Raw genomic sequence first — 27,261 nt, 5'->3', positions numbered from 1 at the left:
AATTATAACAAAATGGAAAACAATGGAACAAACCTTCTAACCGCTATTTTATGGCAAGGTTTGGTCTTACAGTAGTTTACCCGTGGAGGAGGGTGGGTAGGAAGAGCTATAATTTCACAGACCAAATTTGCTTTTCCTAAGGGGGTGGAAATCTTTGGAAACTTTATGGTAAGTGGACTTTGAATAACAATTCTATTTTTAAACAGCTGTATACATTATCCTTAATTTCATAACTAAATCTTTTTGTAAGCTAAATAAATTTTGCTTCAGCAATATATGTAGCAGAGACAAAGGGAATTCAGAATCAAAAACATCTATGAAAGTGAATTATATTTGTTATTGTATACCTAATTAGAAGTGATGTAGGTTGTGAGAAGGTTTTTTCCTAGATCCAGAATATTGAAGAGACCAGTCTTAGTGAGAAGGGAAAGGTCCATTAGTACAGCCTGCCTTAAGTTCTCCATAAATCATCCCCTTTAATATGTTGGTTACTCCTAATAACCAAATTTCCTTGCTTACTGGTGGCAGGACATCCATTCCCTCAGTATTTTTTAGCAGTTTCTTCTGAAACACAGCTGACAGCTCTCTTATGCAGAGATGAGAAACATATGCATTTCTGAACTGTGCAGACCTATCACCTTGGGCTTCTAGCCTCATTCTGAATGAAGATCATAAGGCCTCTGGCAGTATTTTTATTGTTAACAGCTTGGAACATAGTGCATAGGTCTGGTTATTAGCAAGAGGCATGTTAGATTTAGTCATTTAAAACTGCAATAGCATGAGAACTATGGCATGCATGAACTCAATTCAAAAACAAGTGGGGTGAAGTTGACTGGTTTTAGGACCCAGCTGTAGACCTAGATATTCATTATTGGAAAACAGATACAAACTGAAAATAAACCATTTTATTGGGGAGAAAAAAACAGAAGGTACAATTAACACATAATACACCATATTCAACAGGAGTACAATGGAATGTTAACAGGAAAAAGTTTCTCAACAACACACTTCCAGTAAAGTCTGCACATTTTATTTAAGAACAAATATAAACCACTACTATTATACAGCCCCCTTTTGCCTGTGTCTGAGTTTCAGAGTGGGAGAGTCGCAACAGCAGCATCGTATATGACCAGATTATTTCCTTATGATTTATCAGTTATCCAAAAAATGTACTTAGAGTCTGTCTCATCATAGCAAAAATATAAGGCTTTCAAAGACAAACTTTGCCAATACAGAGTTTATCAACTACAAGCAAAGAGAAGTTGTCATCCTAGGCATTAAAAGTTTTGTTTGTATTTAAAACACACGAGGGGATGCAGTAATTTAAAATTATGGTTTCAAGATTAAATTCTTTGTAACATACTGAAAACTTATTACTTTTAAATTGCAGGAAGTCAAGTCTTACAATATTTAAAGAATTCTAAAATGTTATTTCAAAAACCTTGTTAAATGACAACTAATTATTGCTGTAACAGTACACAGACTTTTGTTTCCCAGAGTAAATATTTAAAATAGAAGCAATTTCAACTACAAATCTAAAGAAGTGTTCAGGCAGCTGAAGTAACCAGTCAGTGTCAGTCAAATGCTGATTTCAGAACATTCTGTATTAGGTCTAGGCATTTAGTTCCATTTCCTGCAATACACTGAATCTAAAAATCTTGGAACTAAACTTCTAAATATCACTATTAAATTACAGAATAGGAAAAATTCGCATAGACTCAGTTTTTAAATAAATTATGAATATTAGCAGCAGACTACAATGCAGTTTGTTTCCCCCTCCCATTTTTAAGACAGTGTAACAGGCTTTAGGTAACTTGTGAAGTAGTCTATTTCCCTGCATTTTTGCAATTTAAACCTCCAGTAGTGATGTTTGCTACTCTCATACTACTGGCTACACTGTCTACAATTAAAGGATAAAACAATATCAAATGAATATAGCATTTGTGGTGTTAAGAGCTCTAATATACATAACACATGGACCTTCTGTACGGTCTGATATAGTTTTGGAATATGAAAAATATAAGAAGTCACATTCTGCAGATTTTTTGTTTAGAAATAGCATTGCTTATACGTTAGGAGAAGGTTTTCAAAGGCACAAATTGGAGTTAAACAACAGAATGCTATTGTAGTTTCAGTGCATAGTTATTACAATTATAGCTAGACCACTGAGAGCACTAGGAATATTACTGGATATGCTCTTTTCGGTGTACACAATACCCATGAACAGTAGCAGTGAAGGACGTTGTTGTGAAAAGAGAAGTCAAGAAAGCCCCAAATGAGCGTGCATTTGGAAACATCCTACTTTTCCAGTCCTAGAAAATCTCTAACTCTAAACCATTTCTTAAAGAGACATATAAAATAACACAATGTGTTTTATGGCATATAAAGAAGGCCTGAAAGTTTTATTTTTATCTTAAAACTACAGGAATATGAATTCTCATCTTTCTTTAATTTGTTCGAGACCTTGGGAGAGTAGAGAACTACAATGGACTCTAAAAACCCTTAGGATATGCAAGTAGTAACTCTTCTTAGCAGGATTTTTCCTTTTAATTGTTAATGGTTAAACCTGTAAATGTAATAGATGATACACTTTTAAAAAGTCTGTTTGGAAAAAAAATACTGATATCTTTACACTGGCTATGTCTCAAAACTACCAGTTTAATTAGTAGTTCAGTCTTTCATTAAAAACAGGATAGATAAGTCCTGAATTTCTAATAAAAAATAAAAATATTTCTAAAGACAAAAACAATCTAGCCTTTTTCATATGCCAAAGACAGCATCTTTTGTGTACTGACATCTTTAATTGTTCAGAATGTACAAAGGCAAGTGACATAACAGCACTTCCTTATCTGTTGAGGGAATGGAAAATGCTCAGAGCCCACCACTCCAGGAAGCAAGACATCCTACCTTGGTTATGCTCCAGAGAAATAACAAAATAGAAGCAATATCCCCCAGGCTCTGGTATTATTCTTCCTTAATGATACAAGTAGAACAAACCACCTCTGCATTGCTGCTGTATCAAACAAGCTGTTTCCCACTTCAGCCATTTTCATTTTTGTTTTTAGAGATAAAGAGTAAAGAAACCATTCAACTTCATCTTCAAAAAATGAATTCAATCGATATAATTTTGCAGATGATGCTAACAGCAGCAGCAAAATAGAGCATCTTTTCACTGTTTTTCAAATATTTACTTTTCAAAGTTGCCCACTAGTCAGTTATAAAATGTGGTATTCATAAAAAATAAGCCTGTAAGAGCAGTGAATAATTAAAGAAAAGTCAAAACATCAGAGTACAGCCCCAGAAACACCCCAGTTTAAAAGGGAAAGATCCCAGTAAAATGACTTGGTGCCTTTATAATAGATGTATTATCAGTTACATTCTATTAAAAAAAATCCACAAGACTGAGATTGATTGTGCCTTGAGCATGAGAGGGTTGGATTAGCTGACCTCCTTTTGAAGTCTCTTCCATCCTAATTTTCTATGATTCTATGAAATGTAATCAAGTTTACTCTACTTTTATATTTAAGCAAAAGCCATTCTAAAAAAAATCTTTATTCTTGGAAAGAAATTAAACCTGAAAAAACTGGCTACTGAATTCCCTTTATTTATATTCATTTGAAATTACTGGAAGAGAATTCATGTAGTTTTTTTCTTCCTCACACCACCTTTAAAATGCAGAGGGTCCTCCACTTCAGAAGTTGACATGACAAGATTCTTCGACTGCATTTTGGAACTGGGTTTCTTCGTCGAGCTGAAGATTCTAAACACAGTAAAAAAAAAAATTACACTCTGTTTCTTCCAACCTGTTTTTTTACTCTATCTTTATTGCTTGTTTCCTATGTATAGTACAGTGAATGGCACTTAGGTGAAGGTACTCTTGTTGAAATACAATTAACCAGCCTTGCTGAGTGTATGTCTTAACCAGACAGAAGAAGGAACCAGAGGACAAGAGAAAACAGCAGAGGAACAAAACTCTGCAGCCTTGTGAGTCTAATCCATCTCCTCACCCTAGCTCAGTCTGACTGTGGAATAATCAATTAGCAAGTGATCAATGTCATGTAATTCTTCTGATAGGGCTTTCAGTCAGACAACATGCAGCTCTTCAGACCACATTCCCATATTCTGATTGAGGTTAACGCATTTGTCAAAACAATAAACACCACAAAGTGAAGCATATGGGTGGGTTCTGTGATTGCTTCTGTTCAAAAATGAAGTGTCTTAAGGAACTGTGTAAGGACAAAAACAGATGCGAGCTTAAGAATATAAGTATGAACTAGCTGAATCTGTTGCCAACAATCACTTGTCAATAGCATTTATTGTTCATACCAGAGACAAGTTTGAGAATGGGCAGAACTACATCTGAGTAGGCAGCTGTTTCCACATCAGCTAACCAAGTTTTCTGTGGACTCTAGCCACAAAAACAAACTTAGTCTGAGAATTGTTCTAATTTAGTAATTTTCATTCATCAGTAAATTTGGGGAGGGGCAAGGGGGGGGGCAGGGCGCAGAATCTTCTTTGGACAAACAACAGAAGTGCTTACCATAAATTCTCCATAGTCAAACCGGTGCCATACATTTAGATGGTCAACAAAATTTCTAGTAACCTGGTTAGAAACTTCCCAAGGAAGAGACACACAAATAGGACAGACCTAAATGTGAAAAATAAATGCATAAGTACAATAAGCCATACAGTGATTCTTAATGTAAAATCTTATGTTGATACTTAGAAGTGAATTACTATAGATTTTTACATAAATCACTACATTATTTTGTTTGTTACAGTATTTACAGTTTTCCAGAAATAACCAAGGTAAGTGTGTCAACTTACATTTACTATTGGCATTAAGTGGGCAAAAGATAATAAAAAGGTTTATTATGAAAACAAGAACCAACATAAGAAATTATTAACCATAATTTGAGATACAGAAATAAAAGAATAAACATACCTGTAAGTATCAGAATAACTCATTCTTACCCTGCAGCTTAAATTCAAGGATGCAGTTCCTAGCTAGCTTTAACAGATTTAAAGCAGCTTCTGCCTTTGACTACTCTGCCACAACCTCCTGCACTTTCATCTGCTAGGTCAACTTCAACCTCTGCTAAGGGAGTACAGCCTTCCTTGTACTCTAGGCCACCTGACCTCAGACTGACACAGCTAATTATGTCTCTGCAACTTGAAGTTTAGTCACTTTATTAAAAAGGAGCTTAAAAGTAGTTGGTAACCACCATTAAACATAACTCTCTTTATCCAATTCTGTGGTTTAAATAACAATTTGCAGTTTATTATTAGATTTTCCTTTTTGCCTATGCTGGAGTTTGGAGCTGTCTTTCACAAGACTAAAATGGCTATACAAAAGTAAAATGAAAAATAGAGAACACTTTACTTATAATCTTTTAATTCTGGTAATTTTAGGTTTTATTTACTGTAACACTAAATTACAAGACAGAAATGGTATTTTTAAATTGACAGTGCATTTACAAGAAACAAGTTTAAGATAATGAACCAGAAAACAAAACATCATACTCAAAAGCAGAAACAGCTTACATTCAAATGAAACATACAACAAAAGAAAAACACAACTGCCTTACGACTCAAGAGAAGCAAGAAAAGGTATGATTGAGACAGAAACATTTTTTAATGAAAACATAGTCTACTTACTACAGGACATATCTGATGAACATGTCTATTGTTACAATGATCCAGTAAGCGTTGCCTTGTAAAGTTGGTTTCCTGGCACAGGGGGCACTTAAATGTGGGATGACCACTGGAAATTAAAGTTAGATAGTGTTATATATAACATGCACTACTACCAAAGTTTAGCAGAGATGCCAAAGAAAGATAACATCTGTCAATGTGCCCCCTGGTGGTAATTAAAATGGAAGAAAAAACTGTTTCTTGATGCTACCATTGTATTGCTACACTGCTAAAGAACCTAAGTTTTCAAGCAAATTGCAGATGTGTGTCAACATAGTCCGTTAACAACCTGGAAAGCTCAGCCAGTTTTTTGGTGGTTGTTGAGATAACCAGAACATTGCTCTCATTCTTTGGCACCTTCCTGAAACATACATTGCATTCTGAAGCGTTTCTAAGATGTAGCACCATGAGAAGGAGATTCTGATGGCAAGACTGATGTAAAAGAAGCCAAGTTTATGCTTATTCTAAAGCATATTGAAAGGTTGGGGATTTTTTAAATGTCTTTTGGAAGTCTGAGTTGTCCTCTTCCCTACTAGATCTGTTTTTAGTATTTAAAAAGGGGCAATTTAATTAGATGAACTACAAGAAGCCTACCAAGCATCTCCCTGAAATGTCTGAAGATTAGTCACCTATAATCAGCTGTAGATGTATTTACATCTCCTACTGCTTAGTCTGACACTGCATATAAAATTACAAGTGTAATCATTTTTAGTTTTGAGGCCTGCATGTGTAAAGGCCTCTAACTATGAACAGAAAAATCCATTCATTCCCATGAATGCAATGGATCTTACAAGTAAAACATACAACTGTAACAACACATTTTTTTTAAGTATCACCACTGCTCAAAACTTTTTTGTATCATCATGCAATGTTTTTCACTTCATTAGCATGATGGGCTTACTGGAATACAGAATGAATTAGCAGGAAAATGATGTATGTTACTTGCTTATCCATTCAGTAGCAAAATTACTGGTGGGGAAAAATAGCTTCAAGGGTACAATGTAAAAATAAAATGGACAGTTTTCCAAAAGGCACAGCTTGGGGTGATATAAATGCAATTAACTCATTCACAACTTGGAATGGCGGAAAGAAAGGCTGTTGGAGGTTGTGCATGCAACCAAGAATTTCCTAAATTGAGCTGCCAAGAAGAATGTCAAGATATAATTTTGAAATGTTTAGCCAAGCCACACTGGACTGCTCAACTATGATATATGTGCCCCAAGAATGTAGACATTTAAAACTGTAAATATGGCTGAAATAAACCCTGAAGTTTTTTATGTTTCTTGTAATATTGGACATGAAAATTCTTTAGTAACATTACTCATTTTATAAGACACTGCAGAGCAGTGCTAATATACTATTTCTGAAAACAATATTATAAAGAGAGTTTGAACCTTACTCATCACACTCCTTATTTTATCACAATTTGATTTTGAACGCAAGTTGTTACTTACAATTTGTCAAATTATTGAAAATATAAAAGGTGAAAAGGAACACAATAATTATATATAGTTTAATCATATTTGAAACTAAATATGAATTAAGAATGAATACAAGAGATGTAATGGTGAACAGATAAAGCAAGAAAAGTACTAGTGCTGTTTGCAACAGTAATTGGGTAAGTGACAGCTGATTTTATAGTTTATAAAACAATGAGGATTCCAGTCTTACACCTTTCACAGATCACACTAAAACCAGGTAATATCAGAAGGCAAAAAAACTGAACAACAATTGTGAGAGAGTGCTTATGCTAAGCAAGGCCTAGCATTAAAAACAATGCACTAAAACTCCCAGAATGCTTCAAGGAGGTTGAGAAGTCAGCGATTGACATTCTGGTAATCACTTTCTGACCCTTGGATGAAAATACTGAACTTCTGACCTTTGAACAATGATAAAAATAGCAGACATGCCGCTTACATTGTTAAGAATAGGAAACTGCAGGGCTAAACCGCAATGACGAAAAAACAACCGCATATGTCAGTTTTGACATTTTAACCCTGCAAAAACCAGCAAAACATATAGATGAATAATGTATTTAGGTTATAGAAAATTAGCATAAGAAATATAAAGGTCATTAAGGATTAACATAAGAAGCGTAATGATTATAATACAAAGCGTATCACCTGATATTATAATATAGATAAGTTAACTAAATAACCAATAGAAGTAAGAATTAGAAATGCATATGTATAAGTGTTATCATATATAACTAATAGTAAAGTTATGTTAGATGCCTCACTTCCACCATGGGGACAGTTTTGTATCTTTTGCCTAAAAAAAGATAAGGGACTCCTTTTAAATGAGCTGTTGACCAGTTCTGAGACTACTGAATCAGGCAGCTGCACCTAGCCTCCGGGTTAGAGAGCAAGGGCTTGATTTGGAAACCTCGTGAACCAACAGACCTCCTTTAGTTTATGACTTTGTGAAACAATAAAAGTTTTAAATTGAACAGGTCTGAGCCTGTGCTTAATTCAGTCCTATATAATTCGGCATCGAGCTCACGCAACAGTATTTTTAATGGGCTAAGCAGACAACCTTCATTCATACAACAGTAAAATTAGAAGGGGAGAGAAACGGGAAGAAAGACTTCTAAATGCAATGAAACCTGCTACAAAGCAAGTGTAGGAAAGAAAGTTGAGGTAAGCCATTAAGGAAAGAAAGCTGAGGTAAGCTGTTAAGGAAAGAAAATAGTGGGAGGCACTAGAGAATGTTTCTGGAAATCGTTCCATGCCATGAAATGTGTGGAAATGTGGTAAAAGTTTTCTATATGCCCAGAATAAGGAAGATATATAGGTCGTTCTCTAGACGGAAAAAGTTTCCAATTTTGAAAAAATAAGAACTTGGACAAAGTTGTTTACAAAAAGAAAACATCCTGAAATACTATTTCCCCATTGTGAAAAAGATATTTCCTGTCATGCATGAGAGATATTGATTACCTGTTCCCCGTTGACTCTTGGTAAATCTTTAAGCTTGGAATAGTACAAGAATCACCATATTCTTCTTGATATTTCTTACATGTTTTATAATGTTGTCTCATGCGAGAATATCTAACCTGCAAGTAAAATTTCAAACTATTTAGATTTTACAGTATAATCCAGAAAAAAAAAAAGAATCTTGATAAGGAAAATAATTCACACAAGAAGAGTTTCTTATTGAGCAATGGTCTCCCCTGTCCCAGGTTAAGTGTGTGTTTTTCACCCAATGAACCTTGAATTTTCAGCTTTAATAGTAGTATGCCCCTATGTCATAGTACTACAACCAGGTGTTTAGTGCGCTCTCCCAGTAGGTGAGAAATCCAAATTTGAATCCTCATCAGCTTGAGGAAGATGTAGACCCCACATCCTCTACACTTCAGGTAAATACTTCAAGTACTCAGTTGTTGCTCAAATGGGAGCACCACCCCTACCTTCTTCTGTAGGCACTGCCACTGTGCTTTGTGGAGAACTCACATCATGTTAGTTTGTTAGGTATGCTTGGAGCATGCCTATCAAACTGGGTCCTTCACATAAATGCCTAATATGAGGATTCTGATTAGGCTGAGAGGCACAAAGCTGTTCAGCCCTGCCAAGATGGGAGCAAGTCAGAGCATATACAGAAGTACAACTTCAGGTATCGTGGAAACATTCCTGCCAAAAACAGGTACCTAATGGGTCAGGGGAGGGATTCTGAGGATTGTATGTACTCTTGCAACTACACTTTTCTCAAGTTTTTCCTTTTAAGTACTGAGCTTGTTTACACCAGCATAAACATTTTGTGTACAAGGAGGAGGAACATGAGGTACATTAGACTCAAGTGTAGTGTTACCCTGGGTGCAAATTACACCGGCGTAGGTGTCCAAGGAAATCTATTAGGTTATTACTTTGCCCCCAGCAATCTAGTGGTAAGAGACAGTGTCAATGACTACCGTAGCAGCTTCCCTGGGATAACTGGTCATTCAGCCACCCTGGGTCCCAGTGCAGTTCTCACTGTTGTATAAGACTGAAGTAAATTACACCAGTGTTAACATGGTGTATCAAGGCCTGAAGTCATTTTGTGGACCTGGGGGCTTTATTCTTTCTAGCCTACCCGCTTGCATTGTTTAGGTGATCTTAATGAAATTGAGAGCAACAACATTTTTTTTCAGACACAATAGCTCCAGTCTGAGTGAAGGTAGATGTTACATAAACAAAACTTATGAAGCAATCTTCCAGGTCTACTGAAGATCAACAGCAAGATGCCTTTTGACTTCAATGGGGCTAGGATTTCATGTACAGTGTTTTGGAAATTAATGCTCTATCAAAAAGAAAGCAAACATTAAATAACATGACAGAACCATGTTTTAAAGCTCTTTTTAGGAATTTGCTAACAATTTAATTTTATGAAGCCCTATAATTTTGGCACACCACCAAAAAAGACAAAATTAAAATTAATCCCTTGAAAAATAACTTGTTTTGCTTACTACTTTATCCAACTATCAACATTCATATTTTTAATTAAGGACCAAATTCTGCTTATCATATGCACTTATGCCTCACTTGTGGCTCAACGCTGTATGGTGCTCAAGCAAAACACCTGAACATTGATGATGCATAGCAACATGCAGAATGAAACCCCAGGTAAGAAAAATGCTAGTTCCTTACAATAGTTGCTTGTTATTGGTATACTCCACCTGTTTTTCACAGCATTTACAGCTTCCAGAAAACTTCTTCATGTTGTTTTCAACATCTAGGGCCCTTTGGGGATATGATCTTTCTTTCTTAGTCACACTTCCCCGGCAGAGAGGACAATGCGTTCCACTTTCTCTGATAGCCGTCAGGAAACATTTCCTGCAAAACCTAAATCAAAATTAACACAGACCTAAATTACTAAAATTGAAACAGGTTAGCCAACTATTTTTCTGCTTTGGTATTGAGGAGACAAATGACCACCTCCCCAAGGTTCACAGCAAGGGGTAGAAGTCTGTCTATTAAATATAAGTCTACTTCAGTGACATACTGAAACATGGATTTGAGGTAATGGGATGTTTGGCAATTCATTTGATGCAGAGATTTTACTATCTAATTCTAGCACTGCTGAGCTGTGCACCATGATTGGCCATTCAGGTGATACCTGGGCTTGTGAGCTAAGAAAAACTGTACCAGGCTGGCTCCTGTTTATTGTTCCTATATAGAGACCCAAATGCTGCAAACTGACCGTCCCGTATGTTCCTGCAGCTTTCAGTTGGTCACATTTACTTCCCCTCCTCCCTTACTTCCAGTATAGAGCTTCATTAAAATTCAAGGCACCATATTTCAAAGAAACATCCACCCACAAGTTAGGCAATGCTGGAGTCTGCCATTAAGCATTTGTCTGAACCAACAGAAGCTTTACCGCCAAGTGGATGGGAACCAGCCAAAAAGTGGCTGGGCTGCAAGGCTTAACCTTATCTCTACTACAGGACTGGTCCAATAAGGCAGAGGTCCCCAACCCCTGCACTGCAGCCTGGTACCTGGCTGCAAAGGTTTGGCTGCTGGACTGGAAGTCCAGAAGAGACCAGCATATTGCACACCAGCAGACAAGCCTTTTTTATGCCGAGTGAAAAAAAGGTTGGCTGCTGGTGACTGAAATCTGCTGGTCTGTGGTCTAAAAAGTCTGGGAACCACTGTGATAAGTGACTGCCCCAAGCGATCCTCCCCTCTGGCATCACTCCTGGACCACGGACAGTCATGTCTACAACATCACTCTTAGGCCCCTGGGGCAAGGTTGCAAAGATGCCTCTAGGGAGGATGAGAACAGCCCGGTCAAGGGAGAAGGGAGTGGAACAGGGTTGTTAATCCCCCTGTGCTCCTTTCCTAGGAAGGAAGCAGGGTGGAGGGGGGGCGGTTTTGCTGCATCCTGCTGCCTCAGGGCAATGAAGCTTGTGGGGGGGGGTGTCTGGCTTTGGTGGATCCCACTCCTTAAGGCTAGGGCCTGGATCTCAAGGGTGCGGGGGTGTCACAGGCCATATGTGTGCGTGGGCATGGATTGAGAGAGATGGAGACTAGATCCTAGGCTGTGTGTGTGTTTGAGGGGCAGGGTCTGGATCCCAGAGTGTGTGTGTGGGTGGGCATGTATGTGTATTGGGGGGCTAGGTCCGGGGGGACAGGGCCTAAGTGTGTGAGATCCCAGACTCAGCCTGTGTTTGAGGGACAGGGCCTGGATCCCAGACCACGGTGTGTGTGTGTAATGGGGGTTAGAGGCCAGGCCGGGGAGCAGGGGGCGTGCGTGTGATCCCAGGCCCTGCATGGCTCCTAGGCCGCGGTGGGTGTGTACGTAATGGGGGCTGGACCCCCGGCTGGGGGGGCCGGGCGGAAGCGTGTGCGGCCCCAGGCTGTGCGTGTCTGAGGGGCAGGGTCTAGCGCTCCGGCCGCGCGTGCGATCGCAAGTGTGGGGCACTACGCGGGGGCGCAGCGGGCCCGGGTCGCAGCCCCGCGTGCCCGGGGGCGGGGGTTACGCACACGTGCCGGCACTGCAGGGTCCTCACGGGCGTCCGCAGCACGTCGCGGCACACGGGGCAGTAAAAATCCTCCTCCTCGCTCCCGCAGCTGCTGCTGCTGCTGCTGCTACTGCTACTGCTGCTGCTGCTGCCCGCGCCTGTCTCCTCGGCCATGGCAGCGCCGCGGCCTCCGGCCCAGCGCGGCCGCCTCCGCCTCCAGTCGCAGCGGCGGTCGCGGGGCGGGGCGGGGCGGGGCGCTGCAGAGCCCGAGCCCGGGTCCCTCCGCCGCCGGCCCCGTGGGCGGGGCTGGTCTGGTCTCCATGGCGACGCCCGGGCCCGCGCCGGGAGATTGTTGTGGCACAGGCGCACTGGAGCGGCTGCATTGCTGCCCCGCGCCGCTCGGCTAGCCGGCTCTCGTGTGCCCGCCCCCCACGCCCAGATGTTGCCAGGACCCAGCGCGGGCAGTTGCTGGACCTCGAAGCCCCCTGTTTTGTGAGACTCGCAGCCGCAGCTGGGCCTGGTGCAGCCCTGTGGCTGGGAGCCCCATCCTCTCAGTGCTCCCAGCCACAGGGGAGGGGAGAGACGCCGCTGCACATGCAGGTGGTAGCAACCAGCTATAAAGCTTGTACATTTTCAGGGTCTAACTTTATAGCTGATGGGAGCATTTTACAGTGTGATAGCTACCTGGCATGTGTTCAGTATTCAATAATTGCACAGTTAACCAGGTAATTGTGTGATACCTGTAATGAAGAGGCAAACATTAGTCCCAGGGCACACACAGCCTGTTTGCGGTCTACACTCAGATATTCATTCAAGGAAGAAGAGGGTGAGGTGGGTGGATAGTGGGGCAGAGGGAGAAGAACCCCTTGACGGATGAAACAAGCCATGGCAGCAGACATACACCTCATGGTTTGCAGGAGTGCAGGAGTAAACTTGGAGGAATTTCCTAGGGACGCATCTGGTTCTGAAATCCTACACCTAATAGCTTAGATTGGCAATTCTCAGCCAGGATGTTGCAGCACCTTGAGGTTGCCTGCCTTGAGATTCTTTGGTAGTACAGGTATCCCTCACTTTATGCTGTATGTGTGTTCCTGGAAAACGGCGCATTAACTCAAATTCGCATAAAAAACCCACTTCACAATGCAACAAATAAAGATATGTTCCAAGACCTCGACTGTACTGACCCCCAGACCCAATTTTACAAGACAGTTTTGGTACTCGCCAACAGCAGACTCGCACAAGCACAGGGTGGTGGTGAATGTTACCATAATGGGGATGGCAACTACACATGTACACATGACGTGTCGCGGACAACAGGCGAGCACAGATCCACACAGGAGACTATTTTGGTGCGTGTCACTCCCACAATGCACCGCACAAAGCAGCTGACTACGGGCCTCCACCACACTGATTGCATAAGAGTGAATTTACCTCGCATATAATGCATTTTTGGTATAAAAGGGTCATCACATAAGAGCAAATTTGCACATACAAAGCTTGCATAAAGCGAGAAAAACGTGTATTGCAATGATGTGGCCATGATGGTCTAGGAATTAAGTGAGAAGCAAGGATTTCTTAGGGTGACATCTTTCATTGGACCAACTGCATAGTTTGAGTACAGTTAGACAAGCTGTCAAATGCAGGACATTCTTTATCAGGTCTGAGTAGTAAAAGCCAGCATGGCAGTCCTTGAAACCCTATCCATAGGATGCGGTGCAACGTTAGCCTTGTTAGGTGTTGAAACACAATTCAGAACATAAAACCAGACATTTCAAACAGGAATCTATAGTGTTAAAAACGGTCTAACCAGAGCAGATAAAGGAGGGTGCAGGGCTGAGGAACAGTTTAGCAGAATTAATGGGGCAATTTACATTGACCAAGCATGGGATTAACAGCTATTCTGCAGTCTTAAGTGCCCATTGTGGTTCCATTTTGCCTGAGATAAAAATTAACAGGTGTTTACCATTAAGAGTGCACCCACCTATCTCACCATGTGGGGTGAATGAAATTAATTAGGTGGCTTTCTAGCAAAAATTTTGAAGTTACAGCCTGAGGCAGAGACTTTAGGCAGTCCCCAGAACATCAAGCCCCCTGGGAATACATAAGTAAGAATCTAGGAAGCCCTTTCTGCTGCCCCCACCCCACCCTTGCCCCGAGAGCTGCACTGTTTGTCTCCTACCTGCCCAGCATGTGGCAGGATACACACTTGTGTTGCACAACTCCTGGGACAAAGTAGCAGGACACAGTGATTCCCCAGCCCTCAGTGGGCAGACTGCCTCTATCCCATACAAATCCAGAGGCCGCGTACCCCCCATGTCCTCCCCTGGGGGTGCGTGCAGCGGCAGGAAGCTGCACTTCCTCCATGCCTCTGGAGCCTGTGGCTCTGTCACATGACTGACCCCAGGGCCCTATTTATGACAGCCCCTCCCCCACTTCCTCCCCTCCCCATGGGGGGACTCTATCTGTTTCTCCCATATTCCCCTCCCCCTCCCCCCCCCCCCCCGGCTTACCAGTTAGACGTTCCTCTCCACAGGCTCAGCTAGGGTCTCTCTACATGGACCAGAAAAAAAAAAAGTCCTGAGGCTTACGAGTTCTGTCCCAAGGTCATGAGTCAGAGTTAATTTGACTTGGAAATTGCAAGTCTTGTGAATTTTTTTTTTCCCCTGCAAGAGTTGGCATTACTGATCACATTTGTCTGCGCACGCACATGCAAATGGCCAGCATACAGCCAGGCAGGGAAGTGGGGAGCAACCCCAGCAGCTGTATGCAGGTAAGTCTATGCGGGGCAGTGTTGGAGGGCTAGGGCTTGGGGACTGGCTAGTGGGTGTGTGTGTGTGTGGCAGAGATGTGTGGAAAGGATGAGCATGTAAGGCGGGGGAGGTGCCTGCCAGTGCTGGGGGAAGCTATCCAGGTGCTGTGGTTGCAGCAGGGCAGGGTAGGCGAGGGAGGCACCTGCCCCTCCAGTTGGGGAAGAGGAGAAGGGAGGTCCTTTGGGGACAGCAGGGAGCTGCATGGCTGGGCCAGTGGCACCAGGGCTTGTGCCCATGCTTGCAGGGGCAGTGCAACTGGGAGATGCTGCAGGTCTAGGGGCAGGGGGCTGCAGGTCAGGAGTGAGGGCACCGACAGGGTTGGGGGAGCTCTGTGGCTTGGGAGTGAGGGGCACCTGGAGGGGCAGGGCCTGTGGGTCAGAAGCATGGGGCATAGGCAGTGCCAGAGGGCTGCAGGTCTGGAGTGAGGGGCATCAGCATGGCCTGGGGGGCAGGGTACTGTGGGTTGAGAGTGAGGGGCAGCAGCAGGGCTGGGGGGCGAGGGGGCTGTCCCTTAGGAGTGAGTGGCAGGGCCAGGGCATATTATTGCTCCCCCCACAGTCCTGTTCCTTTTCCCCTCCTCCCCACCCAAACATGCATGTGTCCTCTTCTTTTGAAACTGGAAATATGGTAACCCTAGTCTAGATCCATCCTCTTTGGAACTACTCTTCAGGTAGTTGAAGACTGCCATTAAATCCCCTCAGGGTCTTCCTCCCCAGTAAGGAAATCCTAGGGCAACATGGGGCTCTTGTCCCTCAGGCACGCTGGGCAAGGTACTTATTCCCATTCTGTGATGGCAGTGCCACAGCACTCCAATACTTAAAAGGTGGCTGTTCTTAGAAATATTTTGGATATGGACACCTCGGCACTGTAACAGTTTTGAACTGGTTCCTAATCAATGACATTCTCAGTACAGTTCAGTCCTTGTGTGTCTGCTCCCAGGTTTTGTCAACCTCTTCTTCTAACCTCTCCTGAAGATTCTCCTTTTGTTCAATCCAAACAGTTTGGATGCAGGAGGATTTGGTGTCTGTCTCACTGCTCACATATAACTATACTAGACACCATAGTGAAGTCCACAGTTTCAGATTTATTACATTTTTAATTTTGGAGCCCCTGGGCATTAGCACAATACAAACACTAGCAGTCCATAGTTAAATATTTGCTCTTCTTTTGATTGTTTCCTACTGCTGCTATAAAACTGTCATATTGCCAACTTTCTCCACATTTAAGGTTCTTGTACTTCTGAATCCCACCAACTTGTTGATATCCTCCTTGTGTGGAGATAATTCAGGATCCCAGAGCACCATCTCAGAAATCATGTAAAAATGAACCGTCTCATGTTCTATTAGATATTAGGAAAAATTTTCTTACTTGGAAAGTAGTAAAGTACTGGAGCAGGTTACCCGGAGAGACTGTGGAATCTCCATCCTTGGAGGTTTTAAGAGTCGTCTAAACAAAGCCTTGGGTGAGATGATCTAGTTGGGGATGGTCCTGCTTTGTTGGACTAGATGACCTCTTGAGCTCCCTTCCAACCCTAATTTTCTATGTTTCTATGATACATATTGAAACTGCTGGATATTCACCCCTAATTCTCATTGGCTGTATGTACATATATGTGTTTCTGTTGCAATTACTTGTAAGCTCATAATGAATTTGCCATTTACTTATCACCTAAAATTATCTCTCAGCCTATTTTCTAATTTTCTTCCTTATGCCTCTGGGCTCAGGGAGACTCATCTGCCACTGCTGCTGTCTCGGATGTTCCAGCTTTGCTCCAGCTGGGGCTGCAGGGAGCAGCTGCATGGGGAGACGGGCCTAGTCAGGGACAGTAGTGCCAGTAGGTAGATTCTCTGTCCCTGAGCCTGCTCCCAGACTGGTGAAGAACACCTGGTAGGAAGGAAGAATCCACCACCAGTGTCCTTGTCCCCAGGCGAAGCTAAAGGCAGGAGTAGGGGCACTGGCAGGTGGGGAATGGGAGGAGAGTTGGGGGGAGGTCCCACTGAATATGGAGGGGAAGTATTGGGGTGCCTAAAGAGGTGGATCCATACAAGGGGTGATCAAAAAGTTCTAAGACTTAGCCTTTATTTTAAAGAATAGTGTACAAACAACATTTTTATGAGCTGTCCCCTTCGAAGTTATCTCCCCCAGATGATATGGACTTGTCCCAACGTTCCTGCCACTTTTGGAAGCAACGCTGGAAGTCGTCAACTGTGAATTTTTTGAGTTTCGCTTTCACATTCTTATGGATGGGTGGAATGTCATCAAATCTCCTCCCTTTCAGCTTCATTTTGATTTTTGGGCACAGAAAAAAATCACATGGGGCAAAGTCAGGAGAATACGGAGGGTGTGGTATCACAGGAATGTTTTTTTCAGCCAAAAATTCTTGAATGGAGACAGCAGTGTGTGAAGGAGCATTGTCATGGTGCAGAAACCATTGACCATTTTCACACAGCTCGTGGTGGTTTCTTCTAACTTTATCCCTCAATCGAGTCACAACCTCTTTATAAAAGGCCTGATTGATTGTTTGACCACTGAGTACAAATTCCTGATGAACAATACACTGAACATCAAGTCTTAGAACTTTTTGATCAAACCACGTACCTGCTTCAAAGTCCCTACCTGCTGCTTCTGCGGCTTGGCCTGAAAGCCACCACACCCCCTCTGGATCTGCCCCTACAGTGTTTGGAACTGTAGTGTTGTCACGTATGTCAGAAATATTTTTACTTTAGGTGCTTCTATCCAGTTACCCCTTTATTTGTCCTTGTAACTTCATAACTGTCACTTATGACTGTGAGGCTGGTCATTGTATTTCAGTTTAAGCAAAAGGGCTGATTCTAAAACAGGGGCAGGCAATTTTTTCGGGCGGAGGGCTGCTTACTGAGTTTTGGCAAGTCATCGAGGGATGCATGACAGGCAGCCGGGGCAGATTAATATTTATTTTCTAAATTTTCTAGGAGCCCCATGGGCCAGATAAAATGATCTAGTGGGCTGCATCTGGCTCACGGGCTGCATTTTGCCCACGCCTGTTCTAAAGTATGCTGGGGGGAAAATGGTGACTGTCTCTCTCCTTTCCAGCCTGTAATTCCCCACATGCTGGTTGATGCTATGTGTAGTGAAGCCAGTCCAAAATTGGAGGGCCTTTTATAGGTCATGTCTGCTCCCAGGTTGAATCTGTGCTCTCATTTGCAGTAGCTCCTAGTGTGGAGGTTGGGGATTTATCTTAAATAAACTCTCTGTCTTTACTGTCTTTAGGCCCTGGCTATATACAAGACATCTGACCTGAGCTGCATCCTGTTTGATATCCAGGCCCCATCCTGTGGTCACTGAATAACATGTACCCCAGTGCTCCAATTCATGGGTAGGTTTAGAAGATGGAGTTTCTAGCAGCTTTCTCTGTATTTGCTCAAGTCTTTTCTATGAGGAGTCTGTAAAGTGGGAATTATTTGGACATGACCTCCTATTCCTAAAGAGATTTTTTTTAGCTAAAGTAATAAAATGCTGTCTGGCTTCTACTTTTCTCTTCCTCTCAATATGTCTTATCTTTGGTCACCTGGTTGGGAATCTAGTGACATAGCTGGACCTCTCCTTGTATCAGTCTTCCTGCTCCATCCCCATGGAGAACATTACTGGAAACCTCAATCAACCTTTGGCAGATTGGTGCATCAGGGAGGTAAGAGTCTAGAGATCCCTTCCTTACAGTGCCAGGAACAAATCTTCTCTGTAAGACTGAGGGCCTTGTTACACTTAGCATGTTTTATTTATATTGTAGTAAGTAAGCATTATTATGGGTTATGAAGTTTTCTGAGCAGATGCACTGTAATGCTTACTACAGTTTAAAACTACTTCTTAAGCACCAGAGCCCTTGAAGACTCCAGTGTGTTGCAGTGTGCTGCAAGGCCTGGGAGTGACAAACAATTGTTTGTTGGTCCTATCCCCACAACTGCATTATAACCAGACACATTAGGTTAGCTCATTACCATGTTAGGTAATACATTCTGGAGATGCTCATTTCTGGGAAAATTTTAATTTTGTTATGCTACAGTGGCACTTAGCTTGTGTTTTACTGCTGCTTGAATTTTAGGTGTAGTTAACACATCCTAAGTGTAATGTGCGACAAGGTCCTGATCCTGGCTAAGCTATGAGCTGTTTCTAAACACAAACCCCTTTCCTTGAGCCTGTCTTGGCTGACAAAATATCCATTGTCTTGTTCTCCCATGAAGACAGCTGCAGCTTTATTTTTTTCTCTACTCTATATTAGAAACATGAATGTACACAAAAACCTAATTACATGGTTTCTATTATTTCTTAGAATCCAGCTCTCTTTTCTCCAAGAGAAGCAGAGACCCCACCACCATCACCTAGAGGGATTCCAATGGTGATATTCCCCCATCATTCTAGATATTACAGGAAGAGTGGGGATTATTCACATTAGCTGGTGATCTGTAGATCACAGGAATGCAATAGGTGGAGAAAAGATGCTTGAGGGCTTGCTTACACAGGGAAATTAATTAAACTATTCTAGTATAACCATTTTGTGACAGCTGTTCCAGGTCAGCTTTGGTTGTGGCTACTCTTATTCCAGAATAAAAATCTTTTATTGCTTTTGAGGCAAGGTTCTTTGAGTAGATGTGATATCTTTTATTAGACCAACTGAGTAATTGGGGGAAAAGTTCTTAGCAAGCTTTCAGGTGCAGTCACCCTTCTTCAGGCATAGGGAATCTCTGCTGTTCTGAAACTCCAAGAAATGAGAGAAGCTAAAAGTGTGGCAGGATGTCAGTGATAATGTAAATAGGTAGAAATTAGAAAGAGAAAAGATAAAGCGCAGCGGAAGGGGTAGGGGCAGGGAAGGCTAAAGGGAGACATTACAGTGATAGAATACCAGGTGGAAAAGGAGCTGTCAGTGAGAAAGAAAATAGCTGGAGATCAGGAAAACAGGAATAAGAGAAGCTCAAAGCATGAGAAGATATAGTGAAAATATAAATAGGTAGAAAGGAGAAACAAAAGATAAAGCAGGGCAAAAAAAGGCCAAAGGGAAACATTTCGGAGGTCATAATACAGGCTAAGAAAGAGGCTCTCAAAGAAGGAAGGAAATAATAGGAAAGCAGGGAGACAGGGCAGAAAGGAGGGGAGAGGAGAAAAGGTGGGGGAAAAGAAGAATGTAAGAGGTCGGGTCAGGCACCTCTGTTGAATCGGGTGTTAGGCAGGTTGTAATGTGTCATAAAACCAATGTCTATATAGAGTCCATGATTTTTTATATTCAGTAGATTTATGAAGTGAAGTTTGTAGGCTTGTCTACAGAAGGTGTTTTGTAAGTTCCCTTCGAGGAGTGATTGTCCTGTAAGAAGTATGCCCCCTACAGGTAGTTAGGTATTCTTATCTTTGACAGATTTCGGTGTGCATTCATTCTCTTGTGCAGTTGTTTGGTTTCTCCAACGTATTTTGCACCAGGGCATTTGGTGCACTGGATGATATGTATAACACTTCTGGAGGTGCAGCTGTAAGATCTGGGAAAGGTGATGGTTCTGTTGTGGGATGTAGTTACAGTAGGGGTGGTGGAGATGCGTTGCCAGGTTTTGCATTTCTTGTCCTGGCATGCTCTGCATCTGTTTGGTATAGTTTGGATCATGGGGAGTTTGCTTCTGGTGATGAGGTTAGCAAGGGTCAGTGCTTGTTTGAAGGCTAGGATGGGTTGTTCTGGAAAGATCTTTTTAAGAGAGGGGTTGTCTTTTAGTACGGGTTGCAGTTGTTTGAGGATTTTCCATGTAGGTTCCAGGGAAGGGTGATATGTCATAACTAATGGTGTGCAATTTGTGAGGATTTTTTTTTTCTACTGCAGCAAATCTTCACGTGGTATCCAGGTGGCTTTTTCAAAAGCACAATCTGTCTCTCTGGAGGAGTGTCCTGGTTGGTTGAAGGCCCTTTTGAGTTCTGTGTAAATATGTATGTTGGTCCATGGTGGTTTGAATGTTACCATTTTGGATATTGATCATGGTGTCCTAAAAGGAAATGCTGGTGCTGGAGTATTCAAGCAATAGTCTGATGGAGGGGTGATGATTGTTGAATTTTTGGTGGATCAATCAGACTGTAGGGTTTCGGTCCAGATGATGCATCTCAGGTCTAGTAAGGGCTTGATGGTGCAGTTCTTGAGGAATTCTTCTAGGTGAGCCATAAAAAGTTTGGCATATTCTGGAGCCATTTTGGTACCCATAGCCATGCCCATAGTCTGGAGGAAGTGTTGGTTTTTGAAACTGAAGTTGTGTGTGAGGATGAAGTATATGAGTTCATTGATATCCTGAGGTCCGCACTCTGAGTTGTAATCTTGTTGTTGTAGACATTTAAGGCAGGCTTGGATGCCATCCTGGTGTGGGATATTGGTGTATAGGCTAGTGAAATCCATGGTGGCTAGGAGGGTATTGCTGGGAAGGTGGTTTGTGTTTGAGTTTTTGCAGGAAGTCAGTTGTATCTTTGATTAAATCTGGTCTTTGAGTGATGAACGGTTTTAAGATGGATTTGATGAAACCTGATATTTCTTCTGTTAGGGTTCCATGGTGTGAAATGATAGGTCTGCTGGGGTTTCCCTGTTTGTGGATTTTGGGGACCAGGTAAAAAGTCCCTGGATTGGGGAGTGAAGGGATCAGGATCTGAATTTTTCTTGTAGTTCCAATGGAAATGATGTAATGGTGGTTTTGAGGTATGAGGAGAAAAGGGGAGTAGGATCTTCTCTCTTTTTTTATAGTATGTAGTGTCAAAGAGTTGTCTGTTGGCTTCTTTTAAGTAGTCTTCATAGTTAAGGATCACTATAGCCCCTCATTCATCTGCTGGTTTAATTACTATTTCGTAGTTGGATCTTAGAGATCCTATGGCCCTTCTTCCTGAGTTATTGCTTTTGATAAATATACATCCAAACTAGATTCAGCAAAACTAAAAATATTGTTTTTATTCTAATAAGAGCTTCCACCTGGGGAATTATTCTGGAATGACTGTAATACTGGTATTTTCAATTCACAATCTAGGGCAGTGATTTTCAGCCAGGGTGTCAAGACACCCTGGGGTGCCTCTGTGGTGGGCTAGTAGGGGGTGCTCCTGCACTGAGCCACCCACCTCACTGCGCCCAACCACCTTCCAGGCTCTGAGTGCCTCCCTGGGGGCGCCTCACATTTGGCTGATCCCCTTCCTGGAACACATAGAGGAATATTGGAGAAATCCCATAGAGCAAACAGGGTGGCTGGGTAGCCTTTGATCACGGATCTGAGTTACTGGAAGCTATATATCTAGTTAGATCTCAGGTAGATTTCTCACAAATATCATCTAGAGGCAGGTGGAGATTTCCTCTGGAGACAGGCAGTTCATTGATCATTAGTTTCAAGAGAGAGCAAGTTTCAGATGGTCCAGTTTCTCTCTCTGAGTTCTCATCATGGTTACTGTTCCTCCTCCTGGGCAGTCCTTAAATTATATAGACCTTATGACCTCATTTACCTGGTCCAGTGGAGGCCAGCACCTGTTGGCTGTGAGCCAGTCAATTTGAAATGTATCACTGGTTGCCAGGTAGACTGGCAGTCTCTAGCCCCCTCCCAGTCAGGTTGGTGTTGCTTAGAACAATAGGGAGCATAAGCCCCTCACCCAGGTATGTGATGCCAGTCATGTAGGCAGAAGAAGCAGGAATTATCCTGATCAAGTCATAACTCAGGGTCACACAAAGTGATGGGGCAGAGGAGTCTGCCCTTTGCAGTGACCATGTTAACCAAATTGTCACACAGCAGACTTTTTGGGGAGAGACAGAGGTGGCATTCTGCCACAGCCTCCATCTCTGTTCAAGGGAGCTGTGAGGAATAAGAAGATACACAGATAAGCTAAGTAGATAAAAGGAGGCTTAGACTCCTCACTCCCTGAATGATTCCCCACCTCCACTCCGCAGCCTCTCTACAGGGAGGTAAGTGCTGTAATATATAAGTTTGTTTTTGAAGCTAGGTTCTTCTTAAGTCACAAAAAATATAGAGGGGTGCCTTATATAGAAAAGGTTGAGAACTACTGGTCTAGGATGATAAGCCCTACTTTATTCTGAAATAACTTCTTGGTGCAGAGAAGTCCTGAGAATGAGGGTTATTTAGATCTCTTGAGTTATAGACTGTACAGTGTGGATCCCTCAGGTATTACTTTTCATCTAGACACCTGCTGTACTACTGGGATGTAGATGCCCTCAGGGCTGGGTAAGCAGATCTCTATGAAAACAATAGAGTAGAGAAAAGATGCTTCTTCTTGGGCTATTGGTGATTGTCTTCTGGTACCATGCTAGCAGATGCTCCAAAATACAACCATCAGTGAAGTTATGTTGAGAAAATCATACCTCATGCTGACAAGTAATCAGAGTAAGGCTAGGATAAATGTTTGCTTATCCCTAGTCTTCTTCATCAGTGGTGATCCAAGTGTTTTGGTACATTAATGAGTTCAGTCTCAGAAGCTGGTGTAAATCAGTATTATCCCCACTTCGTGGGTGGAAAGTGGTTGCTACCCATGTTAGTCTGAAGTCAGGAAGGGTGGCACCTTAGAAACTAAAGACAATGTAGGCTGCTGCCAATGAAAGTTTGTCTTTCTGAAGAAGTCTTTAAGGTGCCACCCTGTCTTGCCTTCTGCCATTATAGATAGAGAAACTGAGGCATAGAAGATGGTGTGATTTTCATTTTCCAGGCCAAATGAGAAATCAGTGTAGGCATCTAGACACCATCTCCTGTTCTAGCCAGCTTAGGGCTGTCTCTTAAAAGAAAGTTTCTTAATGAGGCTTGCATCCAGTAGCTAACTTTCTACCAAACATGCTAATGAAGATTTTTGTTTTGCAGTACTAGGACTTCAAATCTTTTCCTTGGGGGACTTCAGGCACAAGATGGATATGATCAATTCAAGGGCAAATGGAACTGATTAAAGGCTTCTTCCTGCTGGTCTCAGGTATGGGTATGTCCCAGAAGGATTAATTAATCCTTAGAACTGAGTCTATCATCTGGTCTTGGAGGGGATGATTTCTTAAGGATGTCTGAGAGTGTATTCATCCTTTACTGTGTCAAATATACATACTGGAAAGGGGAGCTCATCATGGTTTCTTACCCAGCAGGTGTCCTCATCAGATAGACAAGTAGAAATGGCTAGGGACACTGAACTCAGTTTGGGTCTCTTACTATGGTATATCTAGGGCTTGCTGAAGTAATTAGGCAGGAGTCAGGTATCAGTAGTAAAATAGCCAGGAGTATTGTTATGGCTTCCACACTGGGAGGGTTCACAGAACTGAGCACAAAAGTACCAAGAGGATCCAGAGTCTCCCCACATCCTGATACTGTAATACAGCAGCACAGCACCAGTTGTTGCTACTGCAATATAACTGTTGAGTAACACCTAAATGTGTTAAAATATAATAAATGGCATGTGCCCCAGATCTGCACAGGCAGGAGGGGCTGTGGGCTGGGGCTGGGATTATGCCAGGCTTTTCCCAGTGGGGGCTGGACCAGGCTGTGCTCAGGGTGAGTGGCGGGAGTGCTGGAAGGGGGCTATGGTGGGGCCAGGGGCGGGGAGCTGCAGCCACCACAAAATTTGCCATAGTTCCGCCATAATCCCCCCTCCCAGCACCACCGCCCACCCTGAGTGCAGCCCTGGCCTAACCACCCCCCCACTTGCTGGGAAGAGCCCGGTGCAGCCCTGGTCCCAGCCCGCAGCAGCAGCTGCCCTGACCCATGCCCTGCACAGATCCAGGGGCATATGGCCTCCATGGAGCCGCCCCCGGACAAGCTACAGCTCTGTCCCATGCCCCACCCCACTTCGGCTAGGTAGTGCTTGCCTCAACCCCAGCCCCACTCCTTCCCTCACCGTGGGGGGCCTGATCTGTCCCCCCACCGTGCCCTTTCCCTCACAATAGACTTACCAGCTGCATACAGCTCTCCATGCTGCCAGGCTGTGCTCCTTGCTGCCTACAGGCTGTGCTGGAGCTGTGCACATGCACAGGTATTTATCAGCCATATTGTCGGCCACATCAGGCAGATTTCTGATGCAGTCAATTTTCTTTATATCTGTGCCGATCCAATATCAGACAGATGCATCTGTGCACCTCTAATAAAAAATGGTAGAGGTTTTAATTATCTAAGAGGGACAGGGTCTCAACAACAAGATGTTCAAAACACAAAAAAGGAAAAAATATTTTTTGGAAAAAGATATCACAAGTTATGAGTACATCATTTTCACTGAAGCTTTCCACAGCAGAAGAGGAAACTTTAGAGTCAATAATAACAAGTATGAAAAGTGGTTAACTCTGGGATCTAATTATTTTCCAGCTGAATTTTATAAGGTACTTAAGAAACTATTAGTAGGTCTCTTGAGGGTACTTTTAATGCAATTCTATTAGGGAAAAACTTAATTTTGCATAGAGGCAAAAAATCTATGAAAGAGCTAATGCTGTTCTTTGTAAAGTTGAAAAAGATTTTGTCTTTTGCAGCTCTTGTAAGCTCAAATCCCTGTTGAAACATGTTGTAAAGATTCTTAGCAAAAATACTAGCCATTTACTAGTAGTCAGTGAGCTCAGTTTGTTTAAACTCAGATCAAATTGGATACATTAAGGGCAGAGAAATGTCAGATAATATTTCTAAAGGTCTTGGAATCACTCATGGTGCCAGATCAGCAATATACTATTGTTATTGTCTGACTAAGGGCCCCTGTTAACATGTTGCACTTCTTGCTGCACAGATGTTGATGTTAGTGCCAGCTTGAGTTTGGAGCAGACATACCTTAAGGCTAAAAACCTTCCTTGACTGTCCCCCACCTCCACAGCTATCAATTGCCACTAGAGGGCTGGTGAGCAGGGGCCTGGCTAAGAGCTACAGCTGTAATTTACCACTATGGGGCTGGTGAGCCAGTACAGGCTATCTCTGCTCTAGGTGTAGGTGTGTGAGAGGTGGGTTGGGAGAGGGGAGCAGAAATGTGAAGCTGGGAGGCAGAGAGTTAATGGGATGGGGTTGGAAAGTGAAGAGGAATTGGAATGGAGGATGGATGGTGAAATGAAAAAGTCAGACACTGAAGGATAAAAAAAAGTTACAAATAATTAAAAAGAAATAAAGTAGTAAATTAAAGAAGGTCTCATGTTTTAATAAAATGGAATTTGAGAATGGAGTGCAGGGGGTGATAGTTGTACTTCCAAGGGTGGCTGCAAGGTGGGAATGGCAAGGCAAGGCACTTTTGGGGGCACTATTGCCCCCGTCCTGAGAAGGAAGGACCCAGTCTGGCACCTTACCTAGTTTCACCTCTCAACTCCCTAAACCCCACTCCAGGTATCCATGCCCTGTTACCTAGCTACCTGGCACCTGTTTTTCAGGCTGTTTGCATGGGGTTGCACCCCTGAAGGCAGGAAGGTCACAGCTCTAGGGGAAGGAAGGGGAGTTGGCTTCGTGCCAGAACTGCCCCCTGGGCTGTAGTCTTCAGAATGTGGAGTTTGTCTACACAGAACAGGAGGGTGGTGGATGGAACACTGCACCCTGGGATGCTGGAGGACCACAGGTTGGGGAGTGGCCACACATTAATGGAACCACGAGCTGGGTAACAGGACAGGTTTACCTCTGATCCATGTAGTGGCATGACTTTAAGCCACCTAAAGTGTGCTTAAACCTAATTTCAGACATGAATGTATGGACAATCAAAGGGTTAAGAGGTCCAAGAGCCACCTAAAATTAATGTTTAACAGAGCCCCAAGAGAAAAGTGGAAAAGCCTGCTTTACAGTTGTGTCCCATATGAACCGGTTTGTTTACTGTTTCCTTTACTCTGCATGGTCCACAGAACATTTTGCATGATGGGGGGGATAATGGATTCATCACAAAAATAAAACTTGTAAGAACACTTTAGAAAATAGTTTTATGCGCCACAGATGCAATATAATTTTAGCTAACCTGAGGATTTTTCTGAAATCCTTACCTAAAGAAATATGCAATATCTGGCTTTAAAATAAATTTTGTTGGATCTGAAACACTCATTGTACATTTATTAAACTTGAGACATTATCCCTCTCAAACTTTTATATAAAATTGGCAACAAATTCTGTACAATATTTGAGAAACTTGTTCTCTGATAACCTGAAGAGCTGCATGATAGATGTCAAACACTACTTCAGCAAAGGGGAAAACAGATTTGCAATGCTAGAAAATGCATGCAATTTCCTGGTGTGGAGGAATAATTATGGTCCAAATGAACATTCTAAAACAAGGATACATTTCCTTTTCAAAATCTTATCATCACCTTAAATAAAATACTGTCAGGAATAAAGAGAATATTTTTAGGAATTATATGAAAAAAGGAAACTTGGA

General features: G+C 42.5%; 1 protein-coding gene and 1 long non-coding RNA gene across 3 annotated transcripts; one reads left to right on the top strand and one right to left on the bottom strand.

Annotated features, from left to right (window-relative positions):
• Positions 1-890: 890 nt before the first annotated feature.
• RNF138 (ring finger protein 138) lies at positions 891-12,391 on the bottom strand. Of its 2 annotated transcripts, none has more exons than XM_090039893.1 (6): positions 12,156-12,391; positions 10,343-10,508; positions 8,631-8,746; positions 5,659-5,764; positions 4,541-4,648; positions 891-3,760 (listed from the first exon to the last, which is right to left on the bottom strand). In XM_090039893.1, the coding sequence occupies exons 1-6, from the start codon at positions 12,299-12,301 to the stop codon at positions 3,692-3,694; spliced, it is 711 nt and encodes a 236-aa protein (XP_089896019.1). In that variant the 5' UTR covers positions 12,302-12,391; the 3' UTR covers positions 891-3,691. The 2 variants fall into 2 exon arrangements, with proteins under 2 accessions (XP_089896019.1, XP_089896018.1); XM_090039892.1 differs by having other exon boundaries at positions 12,150-12,388.
• A 2,261-nt stretch (positions 12,392-14,652) lies between these two features.
• Positions 14,653-23,855, top strand: LOC149869191 (uncharacterized). Its single transcript, XR_016441083.1, has 3 exons — positions 14,653-14,897; positions 18,187-18,292; positions 23,769-23,855. It is a non-coding gene; the product is annotated as an uncharacterized LOC149869191 (long non-coding RNA).
• The last annotated feature ends 3,406 nt before the right edge of the window (positions 23,856-27,261 follow it).

Source organism: Crocodylus siamensis, chromosome 3 (assembly GCF_052110815.1).
Source record: "Crocodylus siamensis isolate JL-2025a chromosome 3, ASM5211081v1, whole genome shotgun sequence".
NCBI classification, from domain to species: domain Eukaryota; kingdom Metazoa; phylum Chordata; order Crocodylia; family Crocodylidae; genus Crocodylus; species Crocodylus siamensis.
Note: the sequence above shows the minus strand (reverse complement) of the source record. Positions and strands in the feature narration are given on the sequence as shown.